Source organism: Bos grunniens, chromosome 13 (genome assembly GCF_055505025.1).
Source record: "Bos grunniens cultivar Pamir isolate PY7600 chromosome 13, Bosgru_T2T1.0, whole genome shotgun sequence".
Lineage (NCBI taxonomy): Eukaryota > Metazoa > Chordata > Mammalia > Artiodactyla > Bovidae > Bos > Bos grunniens.
The window spans coordinates 44632908-44652895 of record NC_141177.1 but is presented as its reverse complement, the minus strand read 5'-3'; the positions used below and the strand labels follow the sequence as shown (position 1 = coordinate 44652895).

Here is a 19988-nt window from a genome sequence, read left to right as displayed (position 1 = left end):
TAAGTCTGAGTCAAGTCTGGAAGTTGGTGATGGACAGGGAGGCCTGGCGTGCTGCGATTCATGGGGTCGCAAAGAGTCAGACACGACTGAGTGACTGATCTGATCTGATCTGATCTATCCCTTCTCTATGAGGCTTCCCAGATGGTGCTAGTGGTAAAGAACTCACCTGCCAGTGCAGGAGACATAAGAAATGATCCCTGGGTTGGGAAGATCCCCTGGAGAAGGAAATGGCAACCCACTCCAATAAACTTGCCTGGAAAATCCCATGGACAGAGGAGCCTGATGGGCTACAGTCCACGGGGTCGCAAAGAGTCAGACGCAACTGGGCACAAGTGTATCCCTTGTCTGCTGCTCCCCTGTGTTTATGTAAATCCAGGCTTCTGTCCTCTATCATTTTCCTTCTCCCTGAAGAACTTCTTTTAACATTTCTTCAGGGCTTATCCACTGGGAACAAATTCCCTCAAGTTTTATTTGTCTGAAAGTCCTTCTCCTACACTGCTGAAGGATAATTCAGTAGTGTTCAAAATTCCAGCTTGGAGTACTTCTCTTTCAATACTTTAAATATATCACACCACTCTTGTGTTGCTTGCATGATTTCTGAAGAGAAATTAAATGCAATTTTTATCCATGCTCTGCTATAGGTAAGGTTTTTTTTTTTTTTTTTTTAATCTGACTTCTTTCAAGCTTTTTCTTGATTTTTGATTTTCTAAGGTTTAAATATGATATGCCCTAGATTTTTTTTTTTTTTTTTTTGCTCTTATCTTGTTTGGTGTTCTCTGAGTTTCCTGGATCTGTGACTTGATGTCCAATATTAATTTGGAGGAAGTTATCAATCATCATTGCTTCAAATATTTCTATTCCTTCCTTCTTTTTCTGGTATTCTTATTATATGGATGTTATATCTTTTTTTAGTAATCCCACAATTCTTGGATATTTGGTTCTGTGATTTTTTCCATTTTTTTTTCTCTCTGCTTTTTCATTTTGGAAGTTTCTACTGACATATCGTCAAATTCAGTCTCCTCAGCTGTATCCAGTGTACTAGTGAGCTCATCAAAAGCGTTCTTCACTCCCTTTATAATATTTTCAATCCTTTCCATTTCTTTTAGACACTTCCTTAGAATTTCCATCTCTCTGCTCCATTGCCCATCTGTTCTTATGTGGTTTCTACTTTACACATTAGAAACTTTACTGTATTAATCATGATTGTTTTCACTTCTTAGTCTGATAATTCCAACATCTTTTGTCATATCTCAGTTTGATTTTGATGCTTGCTCTGTCTCTTCAAACTGTGTTTCTGGCCTTTTAGTATGTCTTGTAATTTTTTCTTGATAGTCAGATGTGATATACTGAGTAAATGGAACTGCCATAAGGAGGCCTTTAGAAAAGTGATGGTGAGGTGTAGGGGGAGTGGAGTGTTCTACAGTCCTGTTGATGCAACTTCAGTCTTTCAGTGACCCTGTACCTCTGACCTGTGATGTTCCTAAGTGCTTTTTAGTCTCCCCTACCCGCTTAGGTGGGAGAGATGGCTAGAGTGGGCTGGAATTGCGTATTTCCTGGGTTGTTTAGGCTCTGATAAGTCTCCTAGAGTTTAGGGTCTGATAAGAGAGTTTCTCTTGAGGACAAGCCTGATGAAGAAGGACAGAATGCTCTGTCATATTTCAAAGGGTTCCTTTTCTTCTCTCCATGCTGGAAGCATGAGGGAATTTTCTTCAATATCATTGTGAAGATCTGATCAAGTCCCAGGAGGTAAAACACGAAAGTGTAAGATCCCTCTTATGACTGCTTCAGTCCCTGGAGTTTTACCTCCCAGACTTGCCCACCCTGAGCCTCCAGTAACTCATCAATTATAGTTTATATTTTTCTTACCTTGGCACTGAGTTCCTGGGAGGTTTGTGCCTAGGGTTTCTGTTCTGGTAATTTGTGATTTTCTGTATTAATATTTTCATGTCTGTCTCTTTAATTTTGAGGGCAACAGTTTGCCTGTGACCTCACTTCTCTCAATGGTTCTTAAAAGAGTTGCTGATTTTTCCAGCTTGTTCAGCTTTTTAATTACGTTAATAAACACAAGACAAATTGTTAAGGAAGAGCAACAACTTCCAATCTCCTTATATGTTGAACTGGAAACTGAAAGCCTGTATTCACGTAGATTTCAAAACCAACTTGTTAATTTCTGCAAAAGGGCAGCAGGAATTTTAAGAAGTATGGCATTAAATCTGTAGATCAATTGAAAGAATACCGCCATCTAAACAATAGTAAGTATTCCAGTCCTTGAACACAAGTTGTCTTTCAATTTCGTTAGGTCTCTAGTTTCTTTCAATGATGTGTTGTATATTTCTAAGGACTTGTCTTGCCAAATTTATTCCGGGTGCTTCATTCTTTTTGAAACTATTGTAAATGGAGTTGTTTTAAAATTTTATTGTCAAAAATTTACTACTATGGTATGGAAGGAAATTCAATTGATTTTTGTATGTTGATTTTGTATCTTGCATTTTTGCTAAAGGCATTTATTAGCTTTAATACCTTTTTTGCAGATTCCTGCAAATAGAAATAGGTTTATTTTGTCCTTTATCAGTATGGTGCCTTTTATTACTTTTTTCTTGCCTGATTGCCCTGGCTAGAATCTCTCATACCATATTGAATAGAAGTTTTGGGAGCAGATAACCTTTTAACGCTTCCAATCTTAGAGTAAAAGCTTCTGTATTTTGCTATTATGATGTTTCATCGGCTTCTTCACAGATGCCCTTTGACATTCTGAGGAACTTTTCTTCTCTGTGTGGTCTGTTGAGTATTTTTTTTTTTTTAATCACAAAGGGATGTTGAGTTTTGTCAAATTTTTTTTGGCATCAATAGAAATGATCATGTTGTTTTTGCCCTTTATTTTACTGAAATGCGGTATTATTTGTTGATTCTTATATATCAAACCAATCTTGCTTTCCTGGGTTAATTTATACTTGCTCATGGTATATAATCCTTTGTGTATGTCACTGGATTCAGATTTTTAGTATTTTGTTGAGGATTTTGTCATCTATATTCATAAGTTTCTTTTTCCCACTGTGATGTCATTGACTGGTTTTGGTATCAGAAAAATACTGGCCTCATAGAATGAGTTGTAAAATGTTCCCTCTTCTATTTTTGTAAGGGTTTGTAAAGCATTCATTTAAATTCTTCCTTAAACATTTGGTAAAACTCATCTGTGAAGCCATCTGGTCCTGCACTTTGTGAGGTTTCTTGAATACTAATTTTATCTCTTGTTATAGGTCTATACAGATATTTTATTTATTCTTGAGTCAGTTTGGGTAGTTTGTGACTTTCTAAGAATTTGTGTATTTCATCTAAGTTATCTGATTTCTTGGTATACAATTGTTCATCGTTCATAGTACTTCCTTCTAATTCATATAGGCTCTTTTGTTCCTTATATTAGTAATTTGAATCCTCTCTTTTTGAGTATTCTGGTCACTTAAGCTAAAGTCCTGATTCCTTTTTTTTCAAGTCAGTTAAGCTAAAGTCCTGGTTCCTTCTTTTTTCCTGTTTCCTTATTTAAGGAAAACCTGCAAATACCTCCTGGTTCCTTCCAGCCCTGCTTTTGGCACACTATGCACTCACAGTTCTGGAACCAGAGATTGTTGCTTAGGAAGGAATAAAAGTGACTGGCATGTGGAGCAAGGAGCTCGTGTTGTAACTTTAGGGCCTCTGAAGTTTCTCTTAAAGAGAGAAGAATACACGTTTTAAGAACAAAACAAAACACCTTTGAATCATGACATTTTAAAATTTGGTAACCAAAAGCACAATACCCAGTAAGTCTAGCCAAAGACTTCTTTATGAAAACTATTTCAAGGAATCAAAGACAAAAATCGTGTCTATCAAAAGAATTTGTTAATACTAATGTAGTATGGATGACTTTAAAATAAAAAATGCCAACTATTTCACTGTAAGTAATTACCTTGGCTTATTTATGCATTTTACTAACACTAGATATGGGATCATGGAGGTGGTTAGTTATTAGGTTTTCCCACTCTGAACAGCTTTCTTGTCCTTTAAAGGCATAATTCTAAGTCTCACAAACCTTGATTCCTTGACTGGTAGATTCATATGTATGGAGAGGTTGTGAAATCTTATCTAGGAGGTCTTGAAATCAGGTGCTACAGTTACAGCTTCCTGGGATTTCAAGACATGCTAACAATATCACATTTAGAGGAGCCCTTCTGCTTTCCAGGGCTTCCCTGGTAGCTCCTGGGAGTTCGACTCCTAGGTCAGGAAGATCCCTTGGAGAAGGAAATGGCAACCCACTCCATTATTCTTGCCTAGAAAATTCCATGAACAGAGGAGCCTGCCAGGCTACAGTCCATGGAGTCAGACACGACTGAGCGACTTCACTTTCTTTTCTTTCTGCTTTCCTGTCCCTACCCCTCGTTTATTATTTGAACATACCTCTTCTCCCTTCTCAAATTCCCAGCCTACTCACACACACTCAGTCTCCTCTAGTATTTATTAAATACCTCAGGGAAATGGTAAGTAACTTTTAATAAAATGGTTGAGTACCACAATAATCATTATTGGGGACAGGATCCATCGATGGATGCTAAAACTAATGGGTAAAATTTTGAAGGGAAACAAGTTGACCTGTTTCCAAGGTATCACCTCCCAAGATACTAACTCCAAGTGATCCAGGTTAACATCACCAGTAATAAGACATGGACATTACAAACCTCTTGATACAATGCAATGAGAACTCAGTGTCATTTCATTGCCCAAAATGGATAACCTCACGCAAATCTTGAGAAAGCATTAGAGAAGCCTAAATTGAGGGACATTCTATAGAATAAACCACCAATACTCCTCAAAAGTGTCAAGATCATGAAAGATAATGAAAAAGAATTGTCAGAGATTAGTGGAAAAGAAAATAACTGAATGCAGTGTGGGAGACCAGAGAATTCTATCTTGAACAGAAAGGGGATATTAGCAGAAAAGGTGATGACATTTGAATACGGTCTGTATTTTGTTAGCAATAGTATAACTGTGGTAATTTAGTCTTTTTTAAGATTTTTTTTGTGGTCCATTTTAAAAGTCTTTATTGAATTTGTTACAATATTGCTTCTGCTTTATGTTTTGGCTTTTTGGCTCTCAGGCATGTGGGATTTTAGCTCCTTGGCCAGGGATTGAAATCTGCATCCCCTGCATTAGAAGGCAAAGTCCTAACACAGGAAAGTCCCTGTGTTAATTTTATAGATTTGATTATTGTGCAGTAGATACCCAATGTGATAACCTTAGGGGAAGTTCATGACAGGAACTATTTTTGCAACTTTCTGTAAGTTTAAAATTAGTTCAAAATAAAAAGTTTAAAGGGCTTCCCAGGTGGTGCTAATGGTAAAGAACCCGCCTGCCAATGCAGCAGGTATAAAAGATTTGGGTTCGATCCCTGGATCGGGAAGATTCCCTGGAGGAGTGCATTGCAACCCACTCCAGTATTCTTGTCTGGAGAATTCCATGGACAGAGGAGCCTGGCAGGCTATGGTCCATAAGGTTGCAAACAGTTGGACATGACTGAAGCGACTTAGCATGCAAGCATGCAAAAAGTTAAAAGAAATCATTACACTCTATTTTAACTTGTCAAAGGACTAGTTTTTTCATTCCTTTGATCATTTTTATCATCTGACTTGAAAACTTGGTATTTTTGGACATAATAGTTTAATGAGAATATGACTTATGCAGACTACGCAGAGAAGCACTGAAAGAAAAAGTATTATATCAACATAAGGTTGTAGTCTCAAATTCTCACACTGCTTTTTCAAAGTTTAATTTAGACCGTGTTTTGTGCCTTGTACACCGGTGGTGGTGTGAACTAACATAGTTTATGCCCGGCCTGGGATTTAACTTAGAAATTCCTCTTCTGAATATTTTCCGGATTGGAGGGACTTGCTATTCACAGCTAAACGTTTAATGGTGTAGCTGGAATTCTTATACCTCAGGACCTCAGAATCTATTGCTTGTAGACTGATTTGAATGTTTAAACCTTAGGAGTTTGGCTTTGTTGGTTTTCCATATTTAAGAAGTGTTTAAAAGCAAATGAGACACAGCAAGTTGAACAAAATGGTACATGTAATCTTGAGTGTTATAATTTGTTAGCTAGCCACAAATAGGGGAAGTTATGAAGTCCTAGTCATCTCATCTAAGAGGAAGTCCCAACCGCATCTGTGTTTCTCTGTTTTTAACATACACAGAAATCTGTGGGTTTTATTAAAATGCAGATTCTTAGGCAGCCAGCCCGCGGGGTAGGAGGATGGGCCTCCAAGATTCTGCATCTCCCAGGAGATGCTCCTGGTCCATGGTCAACATTGTAAGCGGCAAGGACCCTAAGTCACTGGAAAGGTCAAGCTACCTAGGAGGCCTGTTTCCCTCAGGTGTACATTTCCAAAGGGGATTTAATTTTAAACAAGTGAAATATTTAAGTACCTTCAGGCAGTACAACTGATAGTAAAAATGTAAGGAAACCTCGCTCATGAAACAAACTCTGGAGGAATGGAGTGCTGCCTGCGACGCCCCGGTCATGCCCAATGTCAGATTTGTCTGAGCAGAAACGTGGATCCAGTCCGAGGAAGCTCAACCAGTTCATGACCTGGCTCATTATTAACACAACCCCGGGAGCATGTCTGCCTCTGCCACCAGGGGGCGCGGCGCCACAGTTTTTCCAGGCCAGCCGTGTGGACTGTCAGCCTCACCTTGGGTGGCAGGAGGATCAAAGGAGATAATGAAACCCATACAGCACGGTTGGGGAGGGGAGGGTGGGGGGTGGGAAATCCCCTTGTCTCAGACCCTGACCTCAGGTTTTTTCCCATGACAGGGACTCGGGGATGGGCCATGTGTTAACAGATCTTGGGATGTTACCCTGGCAGTTGAGCTGGGCTCTAATGGAAGTGCATTCCAATCTGTGGTTAGATTCCAGGTGTGGGGGAGGCAGGGTTTGCTGTGAGGACCCTCATGTGGATAACACAGGTTGTTGAAGTGCAAGGAGTGACTGACTTGGGTCTCTTTTGAATGTTATGTATCCTCAGAAGGTCTCCCTGCAGCCAACATCCTTCGGAGGAAGGCTTGTCAATTGTCTTTCATATTGTCAGCGAGCAGAGAGATGGCTGGCTGGTGGATCTGCAGCCCAATTCGATGAACGATCTGCTTCCTACAGAACTCCCCACCCAACCTGCGACCTTGGGCATCAAGCCGTCAGCACAGGACTCACACAGCGGGCAAGGCCAGAATCAGGTCACGTCAATTCCCTTAATTTAAGTCAACTTACCCTAACTACTTGGAGAAGGCAACGGCACCCCACTCCAGTACTCTTGCCTGGAAAATCCCATGGATGGAGGAGCCTGGTAGGCTGCAGTCCATGGGGTCGCTAGGAGTCGCACACGACTGAGTGACTTCACTTTCACTTTTCACTTTCCTGCATTGGAGAAGGAAATGGCAACCCACTCCAGTGTTCTTGCCTGGAGAATCCCAGGGACGGGGAAGCCTGATGGCTGCCGTCTATGGGGTCTCACAGAGTCAGACACGACTGAAGTGACTTAGCAGCAGCAGCAGCATCCTAACTACTTACACGTGAGCAGATTCTTTTAATTGTTCTTTATTTTTTTTTATTAGAAAAATAGGGCAGGCTACTGCCAGAAAAACAATTGTAAAAATAAAACCCAATATAAAATAAAAAGTGAAAGTCTCTCCTTGGTCACTAACTTCCACCCCAAATCCAGAAATCCCACATTTAGAAGTAACCATTGCTGACCATATGTATGTTTGTATATATAGGGCTTCCTAGGTGGCTCAGTGGTAGAGAGTTCACCTGCCAAAGTAGGAGACACAGGAAACATTGGTTCAATCCCTGGGTCAGGAAGATCCCTTGAAGGAAGAAATGGCAACCCATTCCAGTATCCTTGCCTGAAAAATCCCATGGACAGAGGAGTCTGACAGGCTATAGTCCATGGGGTTGCAAAGAGTAAGACACCACTGAGTGACTAAGCACAGACATATGTATATATATTACACATATATATATATTTATATTAAAGTATATAGAGGGAGACATGCAAGTGATTTTGCTTAATTTTGCAGCACTGACAGTATACAGTTCATAATGCATCTTGCTTTTGCTACTTAAGATGTATAATATATCACAGTAGTTGATCAGGATGAGATTTTGAAACCAAAAATGACAAAACACTTTACACATCTGTCTTTGTCATTCAAAACAGGATTCCTAAGCCTAACGTTTATATTTTTACAAAAACAGGCCCCCAGGTCCCTTCTTAGTGCCCCTGCCACACTCAGCATGCTACCTGTCCTAGGGTACAGTGCCAAAAGAAAATGAGTGGGTTTACATGTTTTCTTTCTGAACGATTCTCATAGAATGAGAAAATTGCTCAAACTGTAATTGCTTATTTTTTGTCTTCTGAGGATTTAAAATTGTAACCTCTTTATTATTTTCCCTGGATTATTTTTTATAGGATTTTTTCATTTGTGAAACAGGAGAGAGATTAATATATAGCCTTGGCTACAGGGTATGCTTGTGTCCTCTCTCTTTTCTCTATTTCTTCCAAATATCCAAAACAAGTCAATTACAAATCTGGACAAAAAGGGACTGGGTAACATAGTTTCCCTTTTCAGATTTTTTTTTCTCCTCCAGGATCCACCAAAAAGACGCGCTGCACTGTCCCTTCCTCTAGAACAGATCTCAAACTTTAACACAGATGGGTCCCTGGAAATGTCTGAATGATGTAGATTTCCAGGCCTCCTGAATCCTTTTCCTCAGGATGGGCTGGGAGTGAACATTTCCAACAAGATCCCTTGTACTGTTTATACCCACTAATGCTGGATTGAAAGGACCCTCCATGGCCCTGCTTCGGAGTTTGGGAGCCGTCTTTTCTGATGGCACCTTAATTCTACTTTCTTCTCATTTAGAAGAAAAAGGGGATGGAAAGAATGTACAAGAAATGGGTTGTGCTTTTTCCATAAAAAGCAGCCTCCAAATTTTATGCACATCATAGCAGTTCTTCTAGGCATGTCTTTAAAAGCCTGACCCCTAAGCTGGCCAGCTGATCTGCTGTCCTGCAATTACCCTTAGGTCATGTAACCGGTTTGAGAGGCAGCCCATGACTGTTTCAGTTTCAGCTGAAGTTCCTTCTAAAGTGAGCCAATCTGGGAGGTCACTTGTCTCAGATCCAGAGGCAGTGGTGTGGTTACTCTTGGCTTACACTAAACTTGGAAGGGAGCTGAAGCATTAGGTAAAAAACAATGTACACATACACAGCACGAAAAGAAACCTTCACAGCCCTACACATCCACGTGGACAGATCCCATGGAAACAAGGCTGAGCGAAAGGAGCCTCTGTTCACCTGAAGTTCAAGGACAGGCACCCATAACCCACGAGAGAGAGCAGGGAAGAGGGGTTACCTTCAGAGGGTTATTGTCCAAGGAGGGGTTGGCATGAGGGGGCCAGAGAATGCTCTACGTCCTGATCTGAAACTCAAGTAGGTTGTCCATGAATAGGTAAAGTCATTGAGCTAAGTGCTAAAGCCGTGTGCATGTTACTATATGTAAATAATCCTCAGTAAATTTAAAAAAAGATGATGGGCACCTATGATAATGACTCTGGTCCACGGGTAGGGGGAAAAAAAAAAACTACAGTCACATCCATGAAGTGAGTCAAAAGCACCCAACAAACACTGACCATTGGCCTGAAAAAGAGTACAAAAATGGGAAACAATTGTAAAATAACCGATTGCTGCACACCTGAAACTAACACAACATGGTAAATCAAGGATACTCCCATAAAAACTTTAAAAAAAGAAAAAATAAATAAATAGAACAAGCAGCTTCTTTTAAGTTCATTTCTAACTGAATGCTTCAAGTCCTGCGAGCCCCAGATTGTGGACAGGGCCTTCCCACAGCCTCCTGACCTGCAGCGTGGACTCACACTTGTCCAGGAGTGATGATTCTGTGCTCTTTGAAGTGCCGACACCCCAGGAAGCATCTAAAGGAACAGGTTTACCAGCCTTTTGATGAAGGCATTGGACAAGAACGAGGAGGGGATCAGCAGTCAGACCTTCTTCGGAGACGCTGGGGTTTTGTTGGCCTCTGAGTGCCCGATGTGCAGGCGACATGTCTAGAGGTGAAGCGCAGCTGGTCTGTTCGGCCAGGGACGTGGTTGACCAGACCTGTCCCGAGACCGGAGGCCTGGGAGTCTGTGTCTAGTCTGGTGTGAACAGGTGTCATGTCCAAGGGCTGTCCTAGGCTCCCCTATGCACAAGTCGCTCCCCTACTCCCCGCCATCCACCAGCACATGGCCTTAGAGTGTTGAAGGTGTTCTGTGAACACCCAGTGTCTTCCCTCTCTTTGCTCAGGCCTCGCCTCCCTGGGTAAGAGCCAGTCATGCCCAGAAGGCTGACTTGTCACCTCACCCAGCAAGTGGCTCCTCTGATTTTCTCCTTTCCTCCCCCACCCTCTTCCTCCCATCTCTCGCCGGTGGCTTGTCTGACAACTGGCACTGTCTGGTGTTATGGAGACGCAACCCTGCTTTGTTGTGGAAACAGGTCTATCAGGTGTGGGCACTGTGGGCTAGAGAGCGCCTGGAGCCTGGGAGCGAGGCCGGGGGACACAGAAGACCCTGGTGGCCGGGCCTCGCTTCTGGGCTGATGTCTGTGCACGTGGTCCTTTGTGATCGAGGCAGATCTGTGAGAAAGATGAACCACTTCTGCACCCTCATATCCAGTCCAAAGTCTTTGCGTGGAATGCTTTTGGAGGTTAAAAAGAGGGCATGGATGGTGACACCAGCACCCAGCCCAGGCTGCCAGGCTGTGTAGGGGCCTCGTACCCACGCCTGTCTTGCTCCTGGAAGGGTGCAGGCCCTGGCACATCTTGGGGTGATGCTTCTCTTTCCAAGCAAGCGAATTCTCAGACGACTGTACCAGGGCCTGGGATTTTCTCCCCGAGGCTCTTTGCATAAAATGTGAGATCAAATGCAAACAGATTAAGAAATAAAAGGCGAAAGCTGCCTCAGGATTGACGAGGATCCTGATGGTGAAAGATAAATAGCACATAAGTTAGTTCCGGCTCCTTCCAAAATCCAGTTTCTTGGGGGGAGCTTCTGAAGACTGGGAGAGGGCAGGTACGACAAACACAGGTGGGAAGAGTCCACCGGGATCTGTCTCCTTTCTCCGGGGTTGGCAGAGGATGTGAGAACCTGCTCTCCCACCCCAACTCCCAGTCCCAAAGGGTGCCCGCTGGAGGGAGGGTAGGGGGCTTTCCTGACCCTAGAAGGAAACTTTCTTCCGGCTGAGGAGCCACCCCTGCTTGGGATGGGAGCCCTTGACGGCAGGTGCTGTCAGGCTAGGGACTGGAAGCACCCATCCTTCTTTGGGCTTCTCAGGGGTCTTTGTCTCTGCTATACCCACTTTGCTGTGAAATCTGTTGAAATGAAGATGAACTAAAAAAAAAAAAATCACTTCAGCATGCCTAAGAAGGATTCTCCATCTCTGTCTCCCTCCCCTCTCTTTCCCCACCTGGCTTCTGCTCTTTCATTCCCTGCACGTGCCCAGGGCACTTCCAGGGCATTGCCAACTCTTAGTTCCTCCCCTCTGCCCTCCTGCTCTCTTCCTGACACCTCTCCCACCCCCATATTACTCAATTCCTTGTGCCTGTGGCTCATTCCCTAACCCAATTAGTTCCAGATTCCCTCTCTCACTTTTATTTTTCCTATTTACATGAGAAAAAGCGAGTGTCTTTCCTGGTTAGTTGAATAAAGGACAGTTTTCTGAGCTCCTAAACTTTCTTCTGAATGTTGATCAAGGTGATGAGACTGGAGCGCCTCCCCTTCCCCAGGGACTTTCAGGGTTTAAATCCTCCTACCATGGTTGGTACCTGGTAACCAACAGGAGCAGAAGGGTCAACAAGGGCAGGGTAGGGGAGGTGCTTCTGGGGAGACGCCAGGCTGAGAAAGGACTAAAGGAATGATACACGCAGGAAGCAAGAGCTCTCAGGCATGCTGGGTGAGATGATCTCTCTGTGGTGAGGAAGCCACCTAGGAAGGTCTGTTTTGTCCTTGGCCATGACCTGCTGTTCTCCGATGCTGAGGCGGGGTCATCTGGGGAGCTTGGGCTAGGAGGTCACCCATAGGTGGGGTCACCCTTGGGCTCTGTGGATCCTCCCAGACCTAGGAGTGAGAAACCAACACCTGGGTTCTAGTGATCATTTTTTGAACAAACTCTTTTGTTTTCCCTTGTGGCTCAGCTGGTAAAGAATCCGTCTGCAATGTGGGAGACCTGGGCTCAATCCCTGGGTTGGGAAGATCCCCTGGAGAAGGGAAAGGCTACCCACTTCAGTATACTGGCCAGGAAAATTCCAGGGACTGCGTTGTCCATGGAGTCGCAAAGAGTCGGACACGACTGAGCGACTTTCATTTCACTTCAATTCTGTTTTCAGCCCCACCATAGAGGCATCTCCTTCTGGGGCTAGATCCGCCATCCTAGCCTCAGCTCAAGGGAGGCACCGGGCACTGGGGAAGCTGGAAACCCCAGGAGGGAGGGTGGGTGTACCTGAGACCACCGGGTGTCCTCTCTAAAGGACATCTTCTGCAACGCTGCAGGTGAGGGCTGGAGCACAAGTGGCGGCTGGGGAGTGCGAGGATTAGGGCTCTGACCGCAGAACTGGGGGCAGCCTGACTGCTCTCGGCGACAGGAAGGTCAGGAGCCTCGTCCCGGGGTTGGCCGGGGCCCCTCGCGCCGCCCTGACCCTCTTCCCTCGGCCACAGCCTGGAGGCTTGGTACAGGACTATTCCGAGTGAAGTGTGAGCCCGGGCCAGAGGGGGGAGCCAGGACACCCCCAGCGAACCAAAGAGCCTCGGGGAGTCCTGTTTCAGGTCCGGAGCCGGGCGCGCACGGGGATCCCCACAAGGGGCGGAGGGAAACCCAGGAGGCCCGCGGGAGGAAGCGAGCCCGGAGGCTCGGCGCGCGCAGCCAAGCGCACTTGCGGCGCCCCTCTCCCCGCACAGGGCGGGGAGGGGGCGGGAGAGACCCTCCGCTCCTCAAAAAGTTTCGGGCGAACCCTTTTCCCCCCGGAGATCAGCCTTTCGGCGGCGCGTGTGTCCCGAGAGGGGGCCCTCCCGCGCCGGCACGAGCGCAGGACCGCGCGCGGGGCTCCCTCCCCGGCTCAGTCTCCTCCCCACGCGCCCCCTCTCCGCCGGGCTGGCCAGCGCCGCCGCGTCCCCGCCGCTGCCCCCAGCCCGCGCCCGCGCCCGAGCCGCCGCGCCGCCGCCGGCTGCCGCCTCCCGCCTCGCCCCGAGCTCCCGGCGCGCTCGGCCCGGCCCCGGCCCCGGCTCGGCCCCGGCCCCGCGCGCGGACCATGGAGTAGGCGGACGGCCCTGCGACGCGCTCCCGCCGCCGGCGAGGCCGGAGCAGCCCCGGGTGGCCTCGCCCGCCGGCCGAGTTGGCCCGCGGCGGGCCCTCCTCCCGCCGGTCCTCCCCGCTCCTCCTCCTCGGCTGCCGCCGCCCCCGCCTCCCGGCCGCCCCCGCCGCCCCCGCCGCGCCGCCGCCCGAGGCCGAGCGCGGACGCCGAGCGTGGGAGCCATGGCGCGCGAGGAGGACGGGGACCCCGAGCGCCCGGAGGCGGCGGCGCGGGCCGGTGGCGACGACGACGACGACGACGACGACGACGACGAGGAGGAGGGACTGAGCGACGACGAGGACGGAGATCGGGAGAACCGCGGCGGCCGCCAGGAGGAAGGAGAGGCGGCGGCGGCGGCCGCCGGGCGGGAGCGCAGCGAGGACGCGCCGCCGCCGCGCGCGGAGCTGCCTCCCGCCACCAGCCGCGCTGCGGCCGCCCGCGATCGGAGCGGCCGCCGCCCGCCGGGGACCCCGCCGGGGCCGCTGCCCTGCCGCGCGGAGAGGATGCCGTCGCCCGACCTGGAGGAGCGTGAGCGCCGCCGGAGCTGCCGGAGGGACCTTCTTCTGAGCCAGGTCTGCTTCCTGGCCCTGGTGGCGCTGCTGCTCTGGTCGCTGTCGAGCATGCGGGACCACGACGGTGAGTGCTCGCCGCTCGCCCCGAGTGGGCGCTGCGGCTCTGGCGGCGGCGCAGGGCGTCCAGGCCTGGGGACGCCCCCTGCCCCGGGCGGAGGGGCCCGGGAGGCGAGGACCGTGCGCGCGGGCGCGGGGCGCTGGTAGGACCGTGGCTGGCACGCTGGGCGCCTGGCTGCCCTGGGAACCGTCACCTGTGCCTCCCGGCTCTGCCCCGCTTCCTGCCACGAGCTGGAGGGACTGAGGGAGGCAGCAGTGGGGACTCTAACCCCTAAACAGGTCCCCCGTGGGCAGTAGTGAAGTTGTCCTGGTGAGCTTCGGCCCCTGCGCGCGTGACCACCTGTGCAACTCCTTGGCCTGTGGAGGGAGGGCAGGGAGAGGGCTGGTAGACCCGTGAACACAGTTAGTGCTCCGAACAGAACAGGCGGGATGGACTGCCTGTTTCTTCGGAAGCTCCATCCCCCTCTTTCTAGAACAGGTGCCCGGGAACTAATGATAGGAAAAAAGTGCTGCCCCCCCTCCCCCCCGCCCCGCGCCCCGGGCTAGATTTTGCGACTGGTTCTCCTCCACTGGTCCCTCGCTGGGAACACGGATCCCTTTTGCAGACTTGCAACGCGTGATGAAGCCGTTAGACGGGACCGCCGATGGTCTGTACCTTACTTTCAGGGTGCCCTGCGGTGCGCCCTCCCGGCACACAACTTCTGTCTTATTTTTGCCCTCGGCCTTTCTTGAGCTGAAATAGACCTGCTGAAGAATTGTGCTCAGCACAGTTGTTCACGGGCAAGAGTTTGGACCCTGGGTGTGCAGCTGTCAGAGAAACGGAGGAAAGGCTTGGAAGAATAGCTCTTGTAAAGCGGTTTTCTATCCCGGCTCCTCCAGTGGCGCGCTTGGTGGGAAAACAGATACGGAAATGCTCTGGAGGGAAAACAGTGACAGATACATGCTTTGATGTTAAGATCCACGGAGCTCCAATACAAGGGGTTATGAAGTGCAGAAGGCAGGCATTTGGATAGTGATGCTCAAGTATACTTAAGGGTACAATCAGTTAAAAAAGGGACCTTCCCCAATTGATTGTGCTCCTGCCTGGTGGGGAAAGTGGATGGTGGGTCTTGGTTCAGGTCTTAGCAGACTTCAGCATATATGGTAATAGGAGAGAGCCCGTCCAGGTCCTCAGTGGAGCCCTCGAGACTCCTGGTTCTCTGCGTTTCTCCAGGATCCTAGACTGTCTGGCCATGGGGACTGACATCCGAAAGTGGACGGTGCCCAGTGAGGGAGGCTGGACTCTCCAAGGGCAGAGTCTGATCTGCCAGAAGCAGTTCCTGGCCTTGTCTCAGGAGGAGGGTTTTCATTAACCCCCTTTTCATCATCGCAGCTTTGACAAGTGTAAAGCCAGTCCATACTATGGAGAGGGCCGTTTCAAGTCAGTTACACACCCGCCATCTTCCTACAGGTCAGGGCTCTCAGGCCACAGACTTCCTACCACTTTCCAGGCTACAAAAGACATTTTTTTCTCAGTGGGGAATGTGACCCAGATGGTTAAGTCCATCAGTGGCAGGGAGCTTCCTGGGCCCGAGGAAAGCTGGGATGTTCGGAGGAAGTGGGTGTCAGACACTCTGCAGACTTGAAGCTAGGTGACTAGATGTCATTTGAGGATGGACAGAAGTGTCCCTGCTAGGGACTCAGATTTGGGTCCAGTGTACAGCCCTATCTTCCATCCTTCCCCTGATTAGTCTCTCTCCTTCTGCCTTTTCACCTCCTCTACACCCCCTCCCATAAATATGGGGCCTGAGAAGACCCCTACCCCAGCAACTTAAGATAACAGTGACATGTCAATGGGAGGGGAGCGTGTGCCATTGAGCCCCCTGGATGGCATGCAAGTTGTAATTCTGTCTCAAATCACCTTTTCTTCCACTAGATATTGATAATTTCATTACATGATGCGCAGCAAGATTGCTCAAGGCCCAGGTTTTTTGAAATAATTTTTAAGATACTAATTAACATGTGTGAATCTGCAAGTGATTATTTTGCTTAAGGGATTGCCATTCAGCATACCTAACCATCTGAATAGTGACTTTTACTAACTTAGGAGCTCCTCTGCTTGAGGGTCCTTTCAGTATGAATAAAAAGTTTGGAATGTAGCCTAGTTTTGAAGACACTCTGACTTGGAGAGGCCAAGCGATTCACTTACAGTCACATAGCAGTTGAGGAACAGAGGAAGAGATGAACCTGAGGTGACCTGGCTCTTTGATCCCATCTCTGTCCCCCAGCGTTTGTGCCACTCTCTGGGGCAGCTTGTAATATTTATATAACCACGTGGGGAGTGGTACCTTCATAATGATCAAAGGTGATGCTTCTGTTTATTTACCTTGAAAACCATGCAGTGATTAAGTGTAACTTCTCAGAAGCCTGTTTTCTAACACACGTTGATTTTTCTTTTTTTTCCAATAAAAAGGACAGTTCTTTTACCAAACCAAAATAGAGGTGTACAGCAGGTGTATTATATAAATAACGTTTCTGATGTATGGAATTGGAGATCCCTTTTAGGAACCCCTAACGAAACTCAGTATAGATTCTCTCCTCAGATGGGACAGGAGCATTGTTAGGCTTAAGTCAGGAAGAATTAACACTGGAATAAAGGGAAATGTTAATTCTCGCAACAACAAAAGCAGTAATAATGCTAACTGGAATTTGGCACGTTCTCCAGTGCCAGGCCCCGGCCGAGTACCCTTTCTATGCGTTGCTACATTCAAGTTGAGCACACTCTTTGCAGACGCTTGAGCCTCCAGTGCAGAAGGAAAGCCCAAGGTGCCCTATTTACTTGTTGCTGATGAAGATCTCATTTTGATGTTTTCACAGCCAATTTGCTAAGGCAGATTTTTTCTTTCTATTTTTTTTTTTTTTTTTGCAGTCTGAATGGATTACTTTGTGTGTTTTGAGTGATTTAAAAGTGTTTAATTTTTATTTGGAGTCAGGAACCTGGTCCTCCTTTTCCAAAAGTGGTGTGGACAAAGTCCAGAGGTCCTTTGGAGGGAGTGGTTGAAGACATCCTCTCTCTTGAGATTTGTAGGGTGGTGAATGGTGATTAAGGAAAATTATACATATGTGTAAACTTGGAGCTACTCTTTGGCTTGGTTACTGTTGCCACATAAGAGATCACTCCAAAATAATGGTGTGAAACGACTCCTTTATGTTCTTACTTGAGGATTCTTTGTGGCAGTGCCTTAGGGAGGGCCTGGTGGGGAGGACTGGCCTCTGCTTGGCTGTGTCGGGGTCTCAGGTGGAGACATTCAAGGACTGGGTGACCTGACAGCTGGGCCTAAGTCGTCTGAAAGCAGCATCACTCCCATGTGTGGTGTTGATGCCAGCTGTTGGCTGGGCCCTCAGCTGGGCTGTCACCCAGTATATCTACATGTAGCCTCTCCACGTGCCTTTGTCTGAGCTTCCCCAGAACATGGCAGCTGGGCTCCGGGACAACAAGGTGGATGTGCCTGGCCTTTTTATGTGTCAGCCTCAGGTGTCGTGTGTACCACTGCCACTGTTTTCTGTTGATCAAGGAAGTGACAGATGTCAACCCGAAGTCACAGAGAGGGGACATAGATGCAACCACTTACTCAACAGAGGAGTGTCAGGACATATAGAAAGGTGGGCATGTGTGATGGAAGGTGCTGTTGTGGTTGTCTTTGGGAAAAAACAGGATCCAAAGGGATGATGACTTAGGAGTGATTGTATATATTTCCCAAGATGGTAAAGGCAGATAATATATACATGTGTACATATACACACATGCATACATACATGTGTGTATATATGTGTGTGATTATGTATATATATGTAGTGTGGTATATGTGTGTGCAGTGTATATGTATATGTGTGTATGTATTTGTGTGTTTATGTATGTGCATGAGTATGTATATGTGTGTGTATGTTTATATGAGTATGTGTGTATGTATTTATGTGTGTATGCATGCGTGCTGATTTGTTTTAGTTGTGTCTGACTCTGCAACCTTATGGACTATAGCCCACCAGACTCCTCTGTCCATGGGATTCTCCAGGCAAGAATACTGGAGTGGGTTGCCATGCCCTCCTCCAGGGAATCTTCCCGACCCAGTGATCAAACCCACGTCTCTATGTCTCCTGTATCGGCAGGTGTGCTCTTTACCACTAGCACCACCTGGGAATCCCATGTATACGTGTGTGTATGTACGTATAGGTGTGCACGTCTGTGTGTACGTGCATGTGTATATGTATAAATGTGTATATATGGGTGTATGCATATATGCACAAGTATGTATATATGTGTCTATATGTTATATGTGTATGCATATGTGTGTATGGATGTATATATGTGTGCATATGTGTGTGTATCTGTATGAGTGTGTTTACAATTTCTATTGATAGATCACCCAATCATGGTAACACCGCTGCTCGTCTTCCTGGTTGGGGGTCCAGAGATGGTATGTGAAGAGTGGCCGCAGTGGGACTTGAGCTTCAGATTTCAGTGGCAGAGCTTTGTGGCTTCCTATCCCTCGGAGGGCCCTGATCATGACCTTTCAGTCCCTCCTGTAGATTCCCAGGGGTCGAGGCTGGCTGGACTCTCATCAAACTCTATCTTCCCTCTCCCCTGGCCGGGCAGGCCTTCCTTCTGCTCCGTAGACCCGACCCCAGACCCATAGCACATGCAGGTCACATTGTCACCACCCTGCAGTTTATCCTTCACCCTTCACTTCCGGGACCAAGACCTTCCTGGCCAGACTGGATCCCCAGTTTGCTCTCTGAACACACTCTGTCTTCCCTTTGTAGCCGTTCCTGCAGTTGGCAATTATATATTTCGTTATGACTTGATTATGTATTCGTTATGACATCTCCTTTTCACCAGAGTCTAAGTTCCCAGGAGGTCAGGGGCCCTGTGAACTTTTCTCACCTTTGTCACCCCGTCACCCTACCCAGAGTAGATGCTCAAAAGGCATTTGTTCGGTGTGGAGGCTGTTTCGATGTCTGAGCGACAGTGCCTGTGCTGAAACCCAGCGACTGTATGTCAGAGCCCAGCTTACAGGCACACACTAGTTTTCATGATTTCTAATTCTGCCTTCAACCCAGCAAATTTGATGTTGTTACCTATTTTGCATAGACTCACCCTGACCTGAGAAAGGTGGGTGCCTCCATCAGAGGCACTTCACTCAGTGGCAGGACTTGAACTGAAGCCGCCCGCATCAGAGCTGCATAGCCCCGGCCTCAGAGGACACAAATGGAAAGCAGGAGCCACTCTGTCTTTTCCAGTCGACTGGGGAGTGAAGGAGTAACAGAAGGTTGCTTTCATAGAAGCAGTATTTTAGAAAAACATTCCTTTTCAACCTTTTCTATTTTCTGCCTAAACATATATAGATGTGTCTCCTTCCTCCTGGCTTTTCTTAGCTGCTCATCAACCCAGATTTTTCTCAAAGATTTCCTCCTCTTGTGAGTCTTGAGTCCTTGTGGGAAGATTTTTTTTTTTTTTACCCTGAAGGGTTGGCAAAGCCCAAAGAATTACAAAACCAGCCATTTGCGGAGGATTCCAAGGTCTGGTGGAAGTTGGCTGATAGGATAGGCTTTTGGCAACTCTCTTTTTCCTTCAGAAGATTTCTGTTTCTTGAGCAGAATAGTTTTGGAGGGGGGAATAAAAGGACACAGACGTTTATCCTGGAGGAACCGGGGTCTGCGAGGGTTCAGAAAATGTCCCTGAAGTCGCAGAGCAAATGGGTGGTCCTGCCAGGAAGGGAATTTGAGTTTTTCTGGCCTCTTCCAGCGTTCAGTTTCTGTAGAGCTTATTTGGCAATGGTTTTATTTTCTCATTTGCAGGGGTGTTACACATGGTCCCATTTTGTGCCATCGGAGAATTAAGTATTGAGGATTCAGTGGAAGGAGATTTTCTATGCATGAAGCGGTGATGGGCACCATTCG

At 47.2% G+C, this 19988-nt stretch overlaps 1 protein-coding gene and 1 long non-coding RNA gene across 6 annotated transcripts in view; both read left to right on the top strand.

Moving 5' to 3' along the window:
- LOC147360882 (uncharacterized) overlaps positions 1-7696 on the top strand; it is an 83342-nt gene extending 75646 nt beyond the window's left edge. For all 4 annotated transcript variants that reach the window (XR_015139455.1, XR_015139453.1, XR_015139456.1 and 1 more), the window contains one exon: positions 7050-7696. This is a non-coding gene — a long non-coding RNA (uncharacterized LOC147360882). The remainder of the gene's footprint in view (positions 1-7049) is intronic.
- Positions 7697-12894: 5198 nt separating this feature from the next.
- SLC24A3 (solute carrier family 24 member 3) overlaps positions 12895-19988 on the top strand; it is a 429713-nt gene continuing 422619 nt past the window's right edge. Inside the window, exon 1 of one of the 2 annotated variants that reach the window (XM_086333740.1) lies at positions 12895-14058. In XM_086333740.1, coding sequence (XP_086189866.1) covers positions 13605-14058 — 454 coding nt within the window. In that variant the 5' untranslated portion in view covers positions 12895-13604. The remainder of the gene's footprint in view (positions 14059-19988) is intronic. The other variant, XM_086333741.1, reaches the window with a different exon arrangement.